Source organism: Megalobrama amblycephala, linkage group LG18 (assembly GCF_018812025.1).
Source record: "Megalobrama amblycephala isolate DHTTF-2021 linkage group LG18, ASM1881202v1, whole genome shotgun sequence".
NCBI classification, from domain to species: Eukaryota; Metazoa; Chordata; class Actinopteri; order Cypriniformes; family Xenocyprididae; genus Megalobrama; species Megalobrama amblycephala.
In genome coordinates, this window is record NC_063061.1 from 28,091,163 (window position 1) to 28,109,059 (window position 17,897).

At 37.8% G+C, this 17,897-nt stretch overlaps 1 protein-coding gene across 4 annotated transcripts; it reads left to right on the forward strand.

Annotated features, from left to right (window-relative positions):
• The first annotated feature begins 2,519 nt into the window (after positions 1–2,519).
• Positions 2,520–15,584, forward strand: alpk2 (alpha-kinase 2). Of its 4 annotated transcripts, none has more exons than XM_048165895.1 (12): positions 2,520–2,680; positions 2,933–3,004; positions 4,142–6,276; positions 7,529–9,068; positions 10,359–10,512; positions 11,022–11,152; positions 11,364–11,402; positions 11,559–11,857; positions 11,949–12,037; positions 13,485–13,702; positions 13,809–13,857; positions 14,182–15,584. In XM_048165895.1, exons 3-12 carry the CDS (start codon positions 4,159–4,161, stop codon positions 14,381–14,383), a joined length of 4,839 nt encoding a protein of 1,612 aa, XP_048021852.1. In that variant the 5' UTR covers positions 2,520–2,680; positions 2,933–3,004; positions 4,142–4,158; the 3' UTR covers positions 14,384–15,584. The 4 variants fall into 4 exon arrangements, with proteins under 4 accessions (XP_048021852.1, XP_048021855.1, XP_048021854.1 ...); XM_048165898.1 differs by having other exon boundaries at positions 4,142–6,111; XM_048165897.1 differs by lacking the exon at positions 11,364–11,402.
• Positions 15,585–17,897: the final 2,313 nt, after the last annotated feature.

Below are 17,897 nucleotides of genomic sequence, written 5' to 3' on the forward strand. Positions count from 1 at the left end.
TAACAGCCTGCAAAGCTTAAAGGTTTCTCGACCTGTGCCAACCCTAAGCTGGAGTATGTTGAATAAATTTGTTGCATCCAGAGACAAGTGTGTAAATTGAGGGAGATATTAAACACAACAATGAAACCTTTAACAAACTCAACTTTGGATTCATCACAAGTGAACCTCATTTTGTACCCTAATTTTGCAGTAAAATTTGCATGCAAATTTTGTCAGTTTATAATCTGTGCACCACATAATAATATATGAATAGCTCACCTAAAAAAGTTAAATTTTCTTTGATGAACTGAATGTTCAAAATAACAGCATTTATTTGAAATCTATTTTCTGTAATAACATGAGTATTTACCGTCACTTTTAATCAATGAAAGTATTAATAAAAAACAGCTTAACTATGAATGGATACCTTCCAAAGTGATGAATTAAGAGGTTAATAAAACAGATTGGTTTATCAGACCTCTTATTAAATATTCATAGGAATGTGAGAAGTGAACCTCACAAATTTTGTGCAAATTTTGTCAGTTTATAATCCTTGCACCACAAAACATTATATGAATAGAGTGCCCCAGGGATGACGCGTTTTTGTAGGCAAAACCCGGAAGCGAGTTAGCATTTTAGGACTTCCGGTTCCAACGCCGTAAAGTCTATGGGTTTTTTGAATGGGTTTTTGCTAAATCGCCTGAAATAAGGTCTGTGGTTAACAAAGCCTCTAAATACTTTCACATTTTGATCTATGACATAAAACACACCAGTTATAACCCACTTGTGATTTTTTAAAACTTTTACTGTGTCTTAAAATCGGCGGTTGCTAACAAATTGCTAAAAGGGACTAGCCTACTTCCTTTAGCGGGGACTTTAGATGTCATCATGACAAACAGGACATTTGGACAGCATTTCTCATGAAAAAGTGGATAAGTATTCATAAACAGCGCAGATCATAATCAGCGAGCATGTTTTTAAATAGAGTTGTTTTCTAAATAAAGTTTGAGGACGCTTGGTGGTGACGACGTTGATCCGCGACCATGGTGTGCTGTAGTCTGTTTATAGCCTACTGTTAGCCTTTTGTATCTGACGACTTTATTTAGGCTTCAAAATCTATAAATGTTGTGTTAACTTGTAAAGATTATCTTGATAGACAAAACGTGTAAGTGTCATAACCCTTTGTTAAACACAGAGCTTATTTTCTACGATTTTCCAAAAGTCTATGGGAAAAATGAATAGGCTTTCAGTCGAGGGAACCCGTGCGCCGCTAACTTCCTGGTTGGCCAACAAAAACGCGTCATCCCTGAGGCACTATTTATTTATTTACCAAGAAGCGCGCCGCCATCTTTATAAAATTGTCTTTGAACTTCCGTTTTGCGGTAGCTCTGTACATTTCTATGGCATCGCTGTCAAAGAATAATTAGTTGGTTAAGTGGATTTACTTGTTGTAGAGTTAATGAAAATTATCATGAGCATTGTTATGTTTAAAGCATATGTCTTAACAAAAGTCAGTAGATCGGGAAGATTTTAAAACGAGCAGTTCATTCATAAATGTAAGATCGCGCTGTAAATACAAACCGGAAGTCAAAAGGCAACGAGCGCAACGCTGAAAAGGGGCGGGGCTACATAAGGTCTATAGCTCACCTAAAAAAGTTAGCTCGAATTTCAGTCCGTTTCTCATAAAAAGCCATTGTATGAATTCAAAAGACATACTAGAACACAGAAGTTGTATGGATGACATTTATGGCACTTTATTGGTGCTTTTGCATCAAACCTCTGTTTATCTATTTAGCGAAGCAGCTTTACAGTGATAAACAGGAAAATAGTGATCAATAATGCAAACAGAATTCAATTATATTTCTTCAGTATCACAAAAGAAACAGAAAATCAAGCACGCTGTTTGTTGACAGCTTCGTGAATCAGTTCACATAGATGTTGAAACAGAGAGAAAGTTTCCATTACTGCGTTCCTTGAATCAAATGCACCTGTTGGGAAGGCCACCTCACATTACAGAGGTGTGTGCTGGAGAGAGAGAGAGAGAGATAGCATTTTAATAGGTGGATAAGGTGATGGATATTAGCGTGTCTAAGGAAAGAACGAAGCACTTCTGAGAACTACACAGTCTTCTTCCTCTATGCCAGAGCTTGTAGAGCAGATCCTCCATTTCTTATTTAAAATCCCTCTATCTGCGTCTGCAACACTGATGCAGGATAAACACTTGGCCCACCGACTCTGAGAGGCATTAAAATACCTTTCAATGTCAAATTCCCTTCCACTGTTCTGACAGTAATAATCTCATTCTGGCTCCGCAGATGAAAACACCTCGGAGAGCTTCTTCGTGATGTTTGTCAACTCTGATTATCGCAAGGCGGGCAAATATAGCCGTGAAGTGATAAATCATCTGGGATGGCACATGTCTCTGCTATCAGGTAACCCACTTTGAACTAAGGGGGATGTTGACTAAAAATAAACCCTCTCCCCAAACCCCCAAGACCTTTCAGCTTTATGTGAACCTCATATTCTCCAGACCTACATCACTGTTGAGTATAATTGCCCATCTGGATGTTAAAAAAAGGGTTGTGGGATTTTGTCACTGGGATTTTCTCTGTTAGGACAAACAGTTTCTGTTGTGAATGCAGAGAACTGATGCCAAGATCTGTCTACTTTAAGAGTGAGATTTTTGGATGTCCTAATTAAGGTAATGGACTCTCAAAGGTTGTGAGGTTTAATGATTTAATAATTTTTGTATTTTATCTATTTCTTGAATTAATTACACAAATAGTTATGTTTACTATTTCTATATTCTAACAAGAAATGTAGTTTTAAAGGTCATCTTTAAAACACCTAACTTTTCGTTGTTGTTGTTTTGCATGCATATTAAATGAGTCAGGTGGTGTATATGAGTAATAATTGACCTTATTTATTTATGTTTTGCTTTACGTCTGTTAAGGTATTTATGAAGTCTTGCATCTGACTGAAGTGCGTGATGACAGTTTAAGAGTGGCTTAAGAAAATCACGCAGGTAGGAAAAACAGGGCTGAGTCATATTCATTTGAGAGCGCTGACGTAGGAATCACGTATGGAAATTACACACACATGGTTTGATACAAATCTAAATGGAAAATCATTTGACTAATCAGTCAGTCAGTTTTCCAGTGTAGCCCAACACCATCGGGCAACAATACAGGTTGTTTGTAATGGAAAAACCTAGGATTGAATGCATTTATTTTTATTTCTAAAATGACTTTAACACTTAAAATGACATTAATAAAGATTTTATTTTAAGTTATATATATATATATATATATATATATATATATATATATATATATATATATATATATATGTATATATATATATATATATATATATATATATATATATATATATATATATATATATATATATATATATATATAATTTTTCATTTATATTATATAAATGTATGTTTAATATTAAATAAATAATACAATAATATACATTTTATAATTAACATTAAATTAACATTAACTTTAACATTAAATAGGTAATGCAATATGCAATAATGTTCTTAAATATTACAATATTAAAGATGTTCTCTGAAAGATATTTTCAACGTTTTTAATCTCAAAACTATCATTTAAAGAATATTTCGATTTTTTTTATAAAAATACATAGGACACACAAATATAGCGGTATTGTCACATGATTTTGCCCATGATGTCTTACAAAACAGACTGCGGTTGTACAATGGTACTGCTAATGGTATTGATAGTATCAGAAATTGATAAACATATTCATGTATTATAGTATTACCACATATTAACCCAAGCTACTAAAAAGAATACAATGTCTAAAAACCACAGTAGTGCCACATTACACTTTAAAAAAGAATTGTTGGTTTAACTTAAAAAAGTAAGTTACCTGGTTTTCATTAAAATAAAAAATTTGAGTTAATACAATCAAGGCGATTGGTTTAATCAACATAAACTCAAAATATTATGTTATCTGAACCACATTAATTATTTAAGTTGATTTGACAAAAGAATGTTGTGAATGTTTCTTTGCTGAATCTTTCTTTTTTAAATGATCTACAGCTCTCAATTTCTATGCGTCTAATTGTTCCTTGTTTTCTTTTTCCCCTTTTTCCATTTGCTCTCTTGCAATGACGTGTGCGCAGTGATCCAGAGAGAGGAGATGACAGCTGAGCGGGTTGACAATCTGCTGCTCTTGGACACAGATGCTGTCAACTCTTCCCTCGCCTCAGTGCACATAAAGCAAGATGAGCCCCTGGACAACCAGACAGACGACAGCTTCAGTCCAATCCCTGATCAACAGCCTGATCCAGCCTTAGAAAGTCAGGGCAGGGCCATGGAGATCCATAGTCCAAACATTCACGGGGAAACAGAAAATGAGAGTGGTTTAGTCTTAACGCAGCCCCTGGATCACACTGCACTGATTGAACCGAAAATAAATCATCCAAATGATGATAAAAGCAATTGTGACTTTGATACTGGTGTTGTAATGGAGACTGACAATATTACAAACAGCATTAACAACCCTGACCCAATTCACCTTATGGACGTGGACAATATGTTAGACAGAAATCAAAATAACAAACAAAGTGATTTAAACACTATAGAGGATCCAAATGAGGCTCATGGCACTTTAATGAGTCCAGAAGTTCCATCATTAACAGAACGCAACAGACAAGAAGAAATGAGCCAATACACCATTTTAAACCAATATTCCTCCTCTGAGAGTGTTGGACTTGAGGTTAGTCGAATGGCTAATGATGACGATCCCCTGGTAAATACTGTCTCTGATGTAATGAATAGTGAGCAAAACCATGAACAACCACTTTCAATAGCAAACAATGAGACTGATTCAACTTCGCCTGAATCATTCGTTCAGACCTGTGGGGATACATCTGAAGGTGTTTATGTAGCAGTGGAAGCAGCGACTGCCTATAAAACTGACCCAGAAAAGCCTGACATTGCAGGCGACTTGATGTGTGCTGGCTTCACAACTTCCCAGACACCAAAGATAGAAGATCCGAAGACTGACGTTCCTATATGTTTGGCCGATTTGCACTTAACACATGCCTCCACATTATTAGATTCTTTGGGGATGAGCAACGTATTGGAAACAGCTGACATGCCTGCCAATGACAGTGAGATCATTCAGACTGTAAATAAAGACTTGGCTTCCTCAAATGGTGAGTTTTGCACTGCCGTTTTTACCCAGACGGTTCAGAACCTTCAACAAGTTTCAGAACATGATGTAACGGAATTGGAATCCAACAGAACTGATGATTCCATGCTTGATAGAATGATAGATACAAAATTCTCATTGGAAGTCAGTAGAGTGCAACCACTGGTTGCTTGTAGCCATGATACGAGTGCGACAATAGGTAATTCTGAGTCATTTTCCCCCCAGTCCATACTTGAAACACCACAGATTGGTGAAAAACATGAGAAGGATCTCTCACAGGTGGTCCCTAACCCAACACCTGTCACGAATGGAGATTTAGGTAAACGTTCTGAGGAGACCGGGGGCTGTTGCTTAAAGTTCACAGGAACGGAACGTGATGTTAAGGCTGGTAGTGAGTTGTGGCTGGATGCTTGCCAGTTCTTGGCAGGTGAAGAGTATGAGGGTGCTATTTTTGACAAGTGGGGTCGTTCATGCTCTCCCAGCCCCCTTACGGCCCATTCAGACAACACAAAAGCCTCAGATTACTCTAGGAGAGAAAACATTTCAATTGACCACCACGCTGAAGACTTGGAGCTGAAATTTAAACCTGTTGAGAGGTGGTCGTCCTCAGACAGCTGGGCTAGCGCTCTTTCAGACTGGTTCCAGGCAGTTAACACCTATCCAGAAGACTTGGGCGCTAACACTTCAAGCTCTGATTCTAAGCATAGTATGGCAATCCAGGACAAGATTTTGGAGCAAAGGACAGGTCCAGATAATGCAAACAACACTGGACAGACTTGTCTGTCTCTGAACCTCCTAGAACCAGAAGAACCAGGTCAAGCCTCAAGTAGAGGACAAGTCGAGTCTGATAACACTAATGGAACTAAAGGAGATAAAGACGGACTTCCTTCACATTCAGAAGCAGACAGTCGGGACAATACAACGATGGAGAACAACGTGAGTTTGTTGGAGACTCTGGTTATGTCTGAATCCCTTAAACCATATAAGAATGCAGCCATTGATACATTTAATGCATCAAAGTCATGTATGTCTTCTGCAAATGAGTTCAGCCCCAAACAATATGGAAGTCAGCACATCTCTGGAGAGCTTTGGAGTGCAAAGGTGAGATTACTAGTACACTTCTTCAAATATAATTAGCACAGGCAGATGTAGACTGCAGATGTGGAGTTTTGACTGAGTATTCTTTAGATCTTTTGCAATTTGCATTGCACTTCAGAGTTTTCAGTTTAACCTAAAGGTTAGTTTCGGTTACCTGCACTGAAATAACCTCATATTGAGCTTAAGTATTTTAAAAGCTGAATCTGAATGCAACTACTACATGGTTGCAGAATTACACAGAAATTAACATTTATACCTTTAGTTCAATGATGGGATCATACACCATGTTAATATCTCATATACCAAGCTACTGTACTTTAAAGAATACACAAAAAATGCCAATACCATGATATTTCTGACATAGTTTTGTTAGATACCATTTCCATTAAGGAAAAGTCTTCTACATGTTACAGTGATCTTAAATAGCCTGTCACCTTTAACATTTCCTTTAATAGATTTTACATGTTTTTAACACTGTCATTGTGACTTTCATTATTTATTATGACACTCTGTGTGCTGGAAGAGCCCAGTCATTCCACACATGAATATCACTTCATAATGTACTCTCTCTCCCTCTCTCTCTTTCTCATACACACATAACAAACACTAAATTCTAGAGCCATTTTTGACAAATTCATCCTCAAATTATAGCTCAAACCCACTCACTAATCCTTAAACATTCACCGTTTCCCTCATTCATGACAGACAGCTGTGGCTGCTGAGGAAATGTGAGGTGCAGAGAAAAATACTGATAAACAGAAATGCAGACTAATTATAGAGAGTGGCAGATGATAATAGATCAGAGAGCAAAAGAGGACCTGGAGAGGAAGGGGGTTGAGTGGCACGAGCACAGCTGAAGGCCGAAATACGACCCCTGCTCCAACTTCAGTGTCGTACTGTATGGCAGTTTCTCCAATCCCACAGACCCCTGAGGCAGTGGGAGAGCTGTGATTGGTTCACCTGCTTTACACGGTGACTGTGATCACTATAATAGAGATGATCCCTGCCATTGCCAACCACATGTGGCTTTGGAGTGCTGCATGAAAGCATAATGATTTTTACATTAGGCAGACCAACGCCTCAGTGAGGTACGTAAACAAACAATGACATGCAGTTTGGGCAAGAATAGGCCTAAATTGTGACTTGTTAAATGATACTAATTCTTCAATTACTGTGCTGTCTTTATTGTCTTCAGATAGGCCTTTCTGTCTTCTGCATGACATTTAATTTTTTTGTCCATTTTTTTGTGTTTCAGTCGGAGGGAAATACATTGGTGGAGGTGACTGGAGACAAAATTTCTGTACTTGGGTTGGTCTTCGAGGAGGAACGCCAAAGCAGCTTTTCTTCTCCGAAGATCTCAGCTTACACCAGCAACAAGAATTTAACTGGCTGTGTGAGTGGCGAGGAGCGGCGTCATGGCTCCAATGTGAATCACCGCACATGTCCCTCTCAATCGGATGTTCATGTGTCTTCTGAGGCGGGATGTGCTGAAGGGAATGGATCGTTTGTGCATTCTAACTCTGATGACTGTACAGTGAAGCCAAGAGAAGAGGAAATAAGTACAATTCCAGGGTTTATTATGCCGTTTGCTCCACTCTGTACTGGAAAAAATTTCCTCAATCATAGTTTATTGAGAGAGGACAGTCCACAAGTTGATCTAGATCTTCCTCATAAAGGGATTGTTAATGAGATACACCTTAAGAGCGATCAAAAATCAGTAAGTAGTGACAATTCTTCTGAAGGCCGCTTTCATACATGCCCTGACCAGTCTTCATCTTCATCCGGTGGAGATTCAGATGATCTTTCCATCAAGGATACTCAGAGAAAATCAGAGTATAGTGATACCTGTGGCATCAGCAAAGAGCTTTCTAAGTTCATTTTACTCACAGGAGAGCATTTTATGGTGTCTGAGGACAAACGTGTTGCATATGTTACTCTAGACTTGGAGGAACCCAGAAATTTGAGTCTTTTTTCCTTGTCAAACTGTGAGGAACTACCTAAAACAGACAATATGCCTCACAAGACCTCCAAGACTTCCTTAGATGGTAAAACACGCTCTAAACATAAGGAGAAACTGGCTGAGAAGCAGCAACATGGGATTCAAACATCAAAAAAGCAAGATCTTCAGTTTTCATCCCAGGCGAAAGACGAATTCAACTCAGAAGGAGCTGGTTGTGAAGAATGTCCGGTTACTGTCATTGAAACTATCGTCATCACTGAGAAGACTGTTCCTAAAGCCCAAGTGAAAAAGAAAAAGAAGTATGTGCAACATGGGATGCCAAAACCCGAGAGTGATCCACCAACTAACATAGTGAGCAGGAGCACTCAGAAGAGCACAATTGGCAAGACAGAGAACCTTGAAGTGAAGGTGGCATCAAATGGTCTGGATAAACCAGCATATCATCTTCCCACCAAAATGGATATTACTAACAAAGATAGCACTCAAATAGTCATGTCAGTGAGACCCAAAGTAGAACCCAGTGGGGCCAAGATGGACCCTGCCACCGTAAATGCCACTCAGAAAGCTGCCCCAATAAAACTCAAAGCAGATGCCAGTAACACAGCCAAGATGGAAAATAAGACGTGCACATCAGATTCTCCTAGTGCGTGTTTACCCAACATGCCAAGTGATGACATAAAGCGCAGGAGAATTGCAGACGTGTCTGGAGCAGTTCCGATAAGGACGAGGCCACAGCTGCCTGCAATTTTCCGCCAAGCAAGAAAAGATGGAGAAGATGTGACCCGGAAAGCTTACAGTGAGGTTGTCAAGCAGAAGATTCCAAAACCCAAAGAAGGTTCTCCAAATATATTCCTGTTCAACTTAAAATTAAAAGTCAATCCATTAGAACAGAGCTAAACTCTACATGATATCGGCTCCCTAAAGCCCAATGTCCTGCAGAGTCTAGCTTCAACCTGCCAAAAACACACTTGTCTGGAGGTTTTCTAGTAATCCTGAAGACCTTGTTTAGCTTGTTCAGATGTGTTTGATTAGGACTGGAGCTAAACTCTGCAGAATAGTGAGAGGATTGGATACCCCATAGAACATTTTGTGTTTTTATACCAGTTTATGAGTCAGAAATGTCAGAACCCTGCAGGAAAAAACTCCAACTTGAACCAGTCTTATGTGGTTTGCTGGTCTTAACTGGTTTAAACTAGTCTCCCAGCATAGTTAAGGTGGTTGAAAACCTCTATTAAAAAAAAAAAAACCAACAACAGCAGACCAGCCTGAGAAGCTTGGCCACCTTAGGGAGACCAGCTAATCACCTCAAGGGATAGTTCACCCAAAAATGAAAATTATCCAATGTTTTACTCACCCTCATGCCATCCTAGGTGTATATGATTATCTTTCCGATGAACACATTCAGAGTTACATTAAACAATATCCTGGCTCTTCCAAGCTTTATAATGGTTGTGTGTGGTGCTCATGATTTTGAAGCCCAAAAAAGTGCATCCATCCATCATAAAAGTAATCCACACGGCTCCAGTGGGTAAATAAAGGGCTTCTTAAGTGAAGTGATGTGTTTTTGTAAGAAAAATATCCATATTTAAAACTTTATAAACTATAATAACCAGTTTCCGTCAAACATCCGTACACAGGTCGATTTACGGTCAGAAGTTACGCTTCCACCGTAAGTCGACTTGCATACGGATGTTTGCTGGAAACTGGTTATTATAGTTTATAAAGCTGTAAATATGGATATTTTTCTACTCCTTGCTTCACTTCAGAAGGCTTTTATTAACCCCCTGGAGCCGTGTGGATTACTTTTATGATGGATGGATGCCTTTTTTGGGCTTCAAAATCATGAGCGCCATTCACTACCATTATAAAGTTTTGAAGAGCCAGGATATATTTTAATATAACCCCAATTGTGTTCGTCTGAGAGAAGATAGTCATATACACTTAGGATGACTTGAGGGTGAGTAAATCGTGGAATAATTTTCATTTTTGGGTTAACTATCCCTTTAGCCTAGGTTAAGCTGTTTCTAGGGGAATACATGGCAGCAGGTTAACAAATATTGCACAAATAAGTCGCCATGTGAAAAATGGTCTATAAATGACATATTTGTATGTGTTTTTGTTGTAGTTGTGGTTCCTTGTGTAGTGTCAGAGATCCAGGCTGACCCTATCCCTGCTGACCCCCAAAACATCTTACTTTGGTGCCAGTTCAGCCCCATCCCACCTGATGCCACCATTAAGTGGACTAAAGAGGGAAGAGTGCTGTCAGAGATAAACAAAGTGTAAGAAAAACCCTCTTTACCCATCAGTCCCCACTTCACCTTATACCCCGTCTTCCTCTGGGTCCAAATTTAATTAGTTAACTAAGATGAAAGAACATCATTCTTTCTGAAGAAACTCATCGTAACTTTTTTTTACCACTTGGTGGCACTCTATTGTTGTCTAAATCTGCTGTACATTTTGGCAGAGACCTGACTGAACATCAGCGCACTGGTGATTCAGCCATGAGTTGGAGTGGGAGCAAAATGAACCTTTTACATAACCATGTGATTCATTCCTACTAAATGCTGACTATGCCTCTCAAACAGGCCTCTGCTTTCCAGAATGGTCCTTCTGAGCTCTTTTGTAAGCTGTAACTAGAGTTATAGTGTATATAATAGGGATTCAAGGATTCATCTGCGTAGACCACTGTATTTAGTCTTTACGACCTTGACAGTTGATTTAGTAATTGAAAGTATTTGCCCAGATGTCTGAAAAATGATTGATTTACTAGGTTTTTCTTTTCCTGCAGAGAGAAGGATGACGGCCGCTTCACACTGACAATCCTAGAGGCTTGCAGTAAAGATCTAGGGCTGTACAAATGCAGTCTGAATGCTGCCAACATTTCTGTTTCGACCTCAGAGTACCATCTCACATCTGAGGGTAAGACATAGAGGGCTGCTTTCTCACAATAATCTGATTAAAGGCTATAAATTAAGATTTTAATTTGCTGATGTACTCCGTGACTAAGCAGATAGTTACAGCAGGATGTTTAACTTGTGCTCTGAAGCTTCAGCAGGGAGAAGACAATAAAAAAATGGCAGATAGCTTATTACACACATTGACTCAACTTGTCTACATTTTTTAATTGCAGTGCTTATGGAACTAGTCATTCCGAGTCATGATAAACCAGGTAAACCTTAATTTCATGGTCTCTTGAGAATCTCCCGTTCCTATGAGTAGCTAAACTATTATGAACGTTTTCTTTTATGCATAGCTGAAAGGTGTATGATTTTTAATAGCAACTGGGTGTGATTGGTAACAGTTCTCCCCCTATTTAATCTCCCAGTTGAGCCCAGGGTTATGGACGGGGATGAGGAGAACATCCAGTGCAGCCCGCTTCTATTTAAGGAGGATTTTCTTTCGGATCAGTATTTTGGAGAGAATCAACCCGCTAGCATCGTGACTGAGAAGGTCCATTTCGGTGAAGGCATGCACCGCAAAGCTTTCAGGACCACACTTAGAGAAGGCAATCTACCACGATTCAACCCCGGCCATCCCTGCGTCCTGAAAGTCCACAACGGCATCAACTATGGGATTAAAAATAATGAGGAGCTTGTCCAGAAGAACTACAGCCTGGCTGTGGAGGTGAGAATGGATGTCTTCAGGGAGATGTTTAATTAAGAAATTAACTTAAGGAAATCTGGGACTGATTTTTTTCTCTCTCTGTATTAACCAGGAATGTCATGTGCAGAACACCGCCAGGGAATATATTAAAGCGTACAATAGTGTGGCCAAGTCTGCTGAATCATTTGGAGAGGTGCCAGAGTAAGTTTATCAAACTCTCCAACTGTCTCCTTGCTGTCTACACACTATTGATGTTAGACAGTAATGTTTGTAATGTAAGGTGTAAAAAGTACTGGGAAACTTGTATGTAATACACTCAATTAAAAGTTAAAGGTACTTAACCAAAATGAGTAAAGTGAAAACATTTCTATGTTTACTTAATTAAATAGTAAACCTAGCATTTGAATTTTGACAGTACTGAAGTTAGGAATTAGGAAAAAATGTCTAATTAAAGTAACATCTACAGTATGATCAAAAGTTTGGGGCAAAGTCAGAATTGCGAGTTATCAAGTCAGAATAGCGTGATATAAAGTCAGAATTGTGTGATATAAAGTCAGAATTGTGTGATATAAAGTCAGAATTGCGAGTTATAAAGTCAGAATTGCGAGTTATACAGTCAGAATTGAGTGATGTAAAGTCAGAATTGCGAGTTATAAAGTCAGAATTGCATGATATAATGTCAGAATTGTGAGTTATAAAGTCAGAATTGCATGATATAAAGTCAGAATTGCGAGATATAAAGTCAGAATTGCGAGATATAAAGTCAGAATTGCGAGATATAAAGTCAGAATTGCGAGTTATAAAGTCAGAATTGCGAGATATAAAGTCAGAATTGCGAGATATAAAGTCAGAATTGCGAGTTATAAAGTCAGAATTGCGAGTTATAAAGTCAGAATTGCGAATTATAAAGTCAGAATTGTGTGATATAAAGTCAGAATTGCGAGTTATAAAGTCAGAATTGCGAGATATAAAGTCAGAATTGCGAGATATAAAGTCAGAATTGCGAGATATAAAGTCAGAATTGCGAGTTATAAAGTCAGAATTGCGAGATATAAAGTCAGAATTGCGAGTTATAAAGTCAGAATTGCGAATTATAAAGTCAGAATTGCGTGATATAAAGTCAGAATTGCGTGATATAAAGTCAGAATTGCGAGTTATAAAGTCAGAATTGTGAGTTATAAAGTCAGAATTGCGTGATGTAAAGTCAGAATTGCGAGTTATAAAGTCAGAATTGCGAGTTATAAAGTCAGAATTGCGAGTTATAAAGTCAGAATTGTGTGATATAAAGTCAGAATTGCGAGATATAAAGTCAGAATTGCGAATTATAAAGTCAGAATTGTGAATTATAAAGTCAGAATTGTGTGATAATTAATCAAGTACCTTTTTAAATAATTTTTTTAGTGGCAGAAGCTTCCATATCAACTGAATGCATCCTTGCTAAATAAAATGTATTTGCTAAATAAAATTTAAGATCTTTCTGACCCCAAGCTTTTGAATAGGTAGCTTTTTGGTAGTGTAGATTATGTTAGGTTCTAAGACACACTTTAAAATTCAGCAAAAATGTTATATTTACACATAAAGAAAGTGAATTCATCAGCATTCATAAACATCGTTTTTTTTTTAAAAAACCCTTTCCTTATTTTCCCAGAATCATCCCTATTTATTTGGTGCACCGACCATCTAATGAAATCCCTTACGCCACGCTGGAGGAGGAGCTGCTGGGAGACTTCGTGAAGTACTCTGTGAAGGATGGGAAGGAGATCAACCTGATGCGCAGAGACTCTGAGGCGGGACAGAAATGCTGTGCCTTTCAGCACTGGGTCTACACACAGACAGAGGGTAACCTGCTGGTCACCGATATGCAGGGTAAATAATGTGCTTCCATTTTACCACATGCTGCACATCATGACATTAACAGTAAAGATGTTGGATGTAGATGTAGTGAAGAAAAAATCTTCTCCTTCATGTACAGGTGTCGGTATGAAACTAACAGATGTTGGGATTGCCACCGGTAAAAAAGGGTAAGTTCTGAAACAAATATGTAACTATAAATATATCTAATAGAAATCTGTATTTAATAATAATACATTTAAATATCCCTTTCACAATTAAATATTTAAATATGTAAATAGGCCTATATAATAGAAATTAGAGCTTCACGATTCTGAATAAATTGAGAATCACAATTTTTTTTTTAAAAAACAACTTTCGTGTAGCTCTAATGATAATAATAATAATAATAATAATAAATTATTTAAATATCCCCTCCTTATATTTGAGTGATATTTAAAGATTTGTAATAAAAAATGTGTAGTAAGCAGTAATATTTATTTTTATTGGTGCAGCTATAAGGGATTCAAGGGAAACTGTGCCACGTCCTTTATTGATCAGTTCAAAGCTCTGCATCAGTGTAACAGGTACTGTGAGCTACTGGGCCTGACATCACTCCAACCCAAGCCAAAGCGGACCGTTGCCCTCCCAAAGCCAAAAACACAACCCTTGACAAAGAAAAAAACCTTCGGCCCTGTTCTGAATGGCAAATCTTGATTGGACAGAAGCCCTGAAGATTTGCTTGTAGGATAAATACTGCTTGCAGGTTTTATCAATGAAGTCTTTCTTAGGGACGAACGTGTTTCTGAGATGTTTCTTTAAATGTAAGATGACATTCATCTGTAAGGACAGTAGGGAGGTTATTTCTTTCTTGAGAGTTCTTTTGTGCTATTTTAAATTAGCGTATTACTGATTTTTATTGATTTTTTAAAAATGTTTTTAAGGGGTAAGTGGATTGTGCAATTTTTTTTCAACAGTTTTTTGATGTAATATTTTTGTTAAAACCAAAGAAATATAGGAAGTTATCAGCCTATAGTGTTTTATCCTGATTTGCTTTGTTGAAAAGTTCATAATCGTGCCAGTGGTGCTGCCATCTGTTTCTTTATTATTAGCCTACTGGCACTATTGTATAATAGAGGTGCCAGAATAATAACAAAGAACTGGAAACGGTTCCTTGTGTTATTATGATTGTATGTTATGATAAGTGTTTATTTAACCGCTAAAGCTTAATGAGTTAGTTCACCCAAAATGAAAAGAAAAAAAGAAAGTCATAAATTAGGCTACTCACCCTCATATCATTCCAAACCCGCAAGCCTTTCATTTACCCTTGAAACACAAATTAAGATATTTTAAATGAGATTTCTGTTCCTCCGTTGCCAGTCCATGCAACTTTGTCACTTCAAAAAGTTCATAAAGAGATACGAATAGAGCGGTTTAGTCCAAATTTTCTGACGAGACTTGATCGCTTTATATGATGAACAGATTTAATTTAGGCTTTTATTCACATATAAACATTGATGAATGAACATAAACAGAAGCTCAACCAAACCTGTTTGACGTGCGAGAACAAATCTCATTGGTTCCTGTGAAAGCTGCATTGAACGGCTCTGGCTTGTTTCACACATCAAGCAAGCCTAAATTAAACTAATTAAAATGGGTCATGAGCAGTTGAAATACGCTAGAATACCTTGCTCATTTAAAGGTGTAGTAAGCAATTTATGAGAAATGCTGTTGAAAGTGAATCGGAGAGACCACCAAAACACACTTGTAGCGAATCAGCAGTAAGGGGTGTAAACGCTCATTGGGCGGAGGTGCCTATGTTGCATAGTGTGTTTGTGAATTTGGGGGCGGGGCTGTCAAGATAGGGGTGTGATCCATTTTTGATTAGGGGCGTGTTTTGTTTTGGTGATCTCAAATACCAACAGCGTTTCTCAGAAATTGCTCACTGCACCTTAAAGAACATACATTTATTGTATGCATGGAGCATAAGTGTATAAAATGCATATGCATAGTTCAGTTGAAACCTTGCTGGTAATGCTGTTAAACTGAATGTATAAGGCTTAAATATATAACAACACAAATAAGATTGCGCTGTTTATTTTTCGATCAGTTATGGCAAAGACTATAGAATAACACAAGACGCGTCACTCATATTATTATGAATGGGAGAAAGTGAATCGCGCAATATGGCGGAATAAGTCCCACCTTCTAAATAAGAGCCAATCGCCGATTGGTAAAGTCAGAAGCTCCGGTTTCAATAGAAACAGTCAGACATGCGCCTCCGAAATGAGGCAAAAGAGACGCGAATTTAGGACTGCACATGCACATTAGGTTGATCCAGCCTGAAAAATACAGTTTTTTGTCATGATTCGAGCGTTTAGAAACTAAATTTATGAGACAGTTGTTGTCCGATTTCATTGGTGATTTCAAATATGAAATTTAATCGAAAGCTTGGCAAACAGTTTCTGAGAATTTGGTGTTTCCCCATTCAGAGAGATAGGAGCTGCACTTAAATGCCCGAGTCGCGTTTCAAAGATGGCCGCCGAGTGAAATGACTTGTCTTAAAGGGACTTTGGTTACATGCCATTCACACAAAATCTTACAGGTTTGGAAAGGCATGAGGGTCAGTAAATGATGACAGAATTTTCATTTTGGTGTGAACTAACCCTTTAAATAGATATTTATCTTATGAGTGAGATGAATGTACAACATGAAAAAAATGTTAATGTAACTGCTAGAACTGAATGTTGGAAGCTGCTCATTTTCAATGTTAAAATTTACAAAGTAAAAATGCAAGTAAAAAAATGTATTTAATTTACTGTTCAGTATGTAGTTTTACTTTATCTATTCTGTTTGTCTCTGGGAAGGTAGGATAAGGTGGTGAATATGATGCTATGGAAAAGTTTGTACGCTTGCCCTAGTAAACAGCTGTTGATTTGCCTCAGTAAGAATGACAATCCTCCCACCTTCACGTTTCCATCATCCTTCGAAAGTCAAATGACTTGTTGCCGCATTACTATATATAAACACACACGTTTGAAGCAACATATTTGTCCTGTTAATGTTAATGAACCGCACAAATGAATCACATGAAATTAAAAACTGTGATGCTAGCTACTTTATGCAAATCTAGATAGTCTTATATTTAAATATTAGTAGTCTTAGTGAATGTGAATTGAAGGTCCATGATATAAGATGACATAAGATTCTTGGTTTGACTGAACCACAATCTTGTTGTATTGGCTTTAAATGGGCTTTTCTGAATGATATATTGTAAAATAATAAATATAATTTTTCTTTTTTGAGAATGTGCTTGATTTTAATCACATATCATGAGTTACAAATAACACTCGACCCACTGAAACACTTCAAAACTTTGCAGATTTTATTGTCATGAAGATACCACGCTAATACCAAATACAATACGAAGGAAGCGTCACATGACATGCTGAACTCATTAACATATCCAATAACAGCAACTGGGTCAGTAGGAACATATGGCAGACATGATCTATTACATCTATTTTCGGCATATGCCAATTTATCAACCTTACACAAACTCATACGTATTCATTTAACGACACAAAGGTGTTTCATATTCCCACAATAGCCTGTGACGTCATCTGTTTCTCTGCTTGCTGATTGGCTGAGGAGGTCGTGAGGTCTCACCGTGGCTATTTAGTGTGATAATGGCGTTTGACGACACAGGATACAAACACCATTGTCACACTCCACAGCTCAGGAGGACAACAAACTGACGGGAGAGAAAATGAATGGTGATTTATTCACTCGTTTAGTCTTAAAACATTTATTATGAACATCGTAGGGACTTGTGTTTGCGAATTCCAGTTGTTTTCTCATCTGTGACAGGTAAACACTATATGGTTATAAACAAAAAAAACACCGCTGATTATTTTTTGTAAACGCTCATAATATTGAGTTCGTCTTCTTGGGTTTCTAGTTTCAGAGTTGTAATCTAAACCCTCAAAATGAAACTCTGAACAGCCAGGGTATGTCAGCCCCCTTTCCCTCTTCTCTTTCAGTCAGCTGCCGGTTCACAGTCTGATCACGTGCAAATGTTATCGATTATCGTCTTCTGTTTACATGTCGGTCAGTGGAGTGGACGGTGATGGGAACAGTGCAGATGGTTTCTTCTAAACTATCGTTTGTGCCCTAGATCTGGGTTCTTTAACAGACTCCTCTGCCTTTTTTGTGTGAAATTGTTTTAAAA

What these genes read in the sequence shown, in the direction of transcription:
- alpk2 (XM_048165895.1), top strand. Translation starts at nt 4,159, where the DNA reads ATGACAGCTGAGCGGGTTGACAATCTGCTGCTCTTGGACACAGATGCT. An exon ending in TCCGAGTCATGATAAACCAG is followed by an intron (nt 11,403 to 11,558) that starts GTAAACCTTAAT and finishes TTAATCTCCCAG; the next exon opens with TTGAGCCCAGGGTTATGGAC. An exon ending in ACTACAGCCTGGCTGTGGAG is followed by an intron (nt 11,858 to 11,948) that starts GTGAGAATGGAT and finishes TGTATTAACCAG; the next exon opens with GAATGTCATGTGCAGAACAC.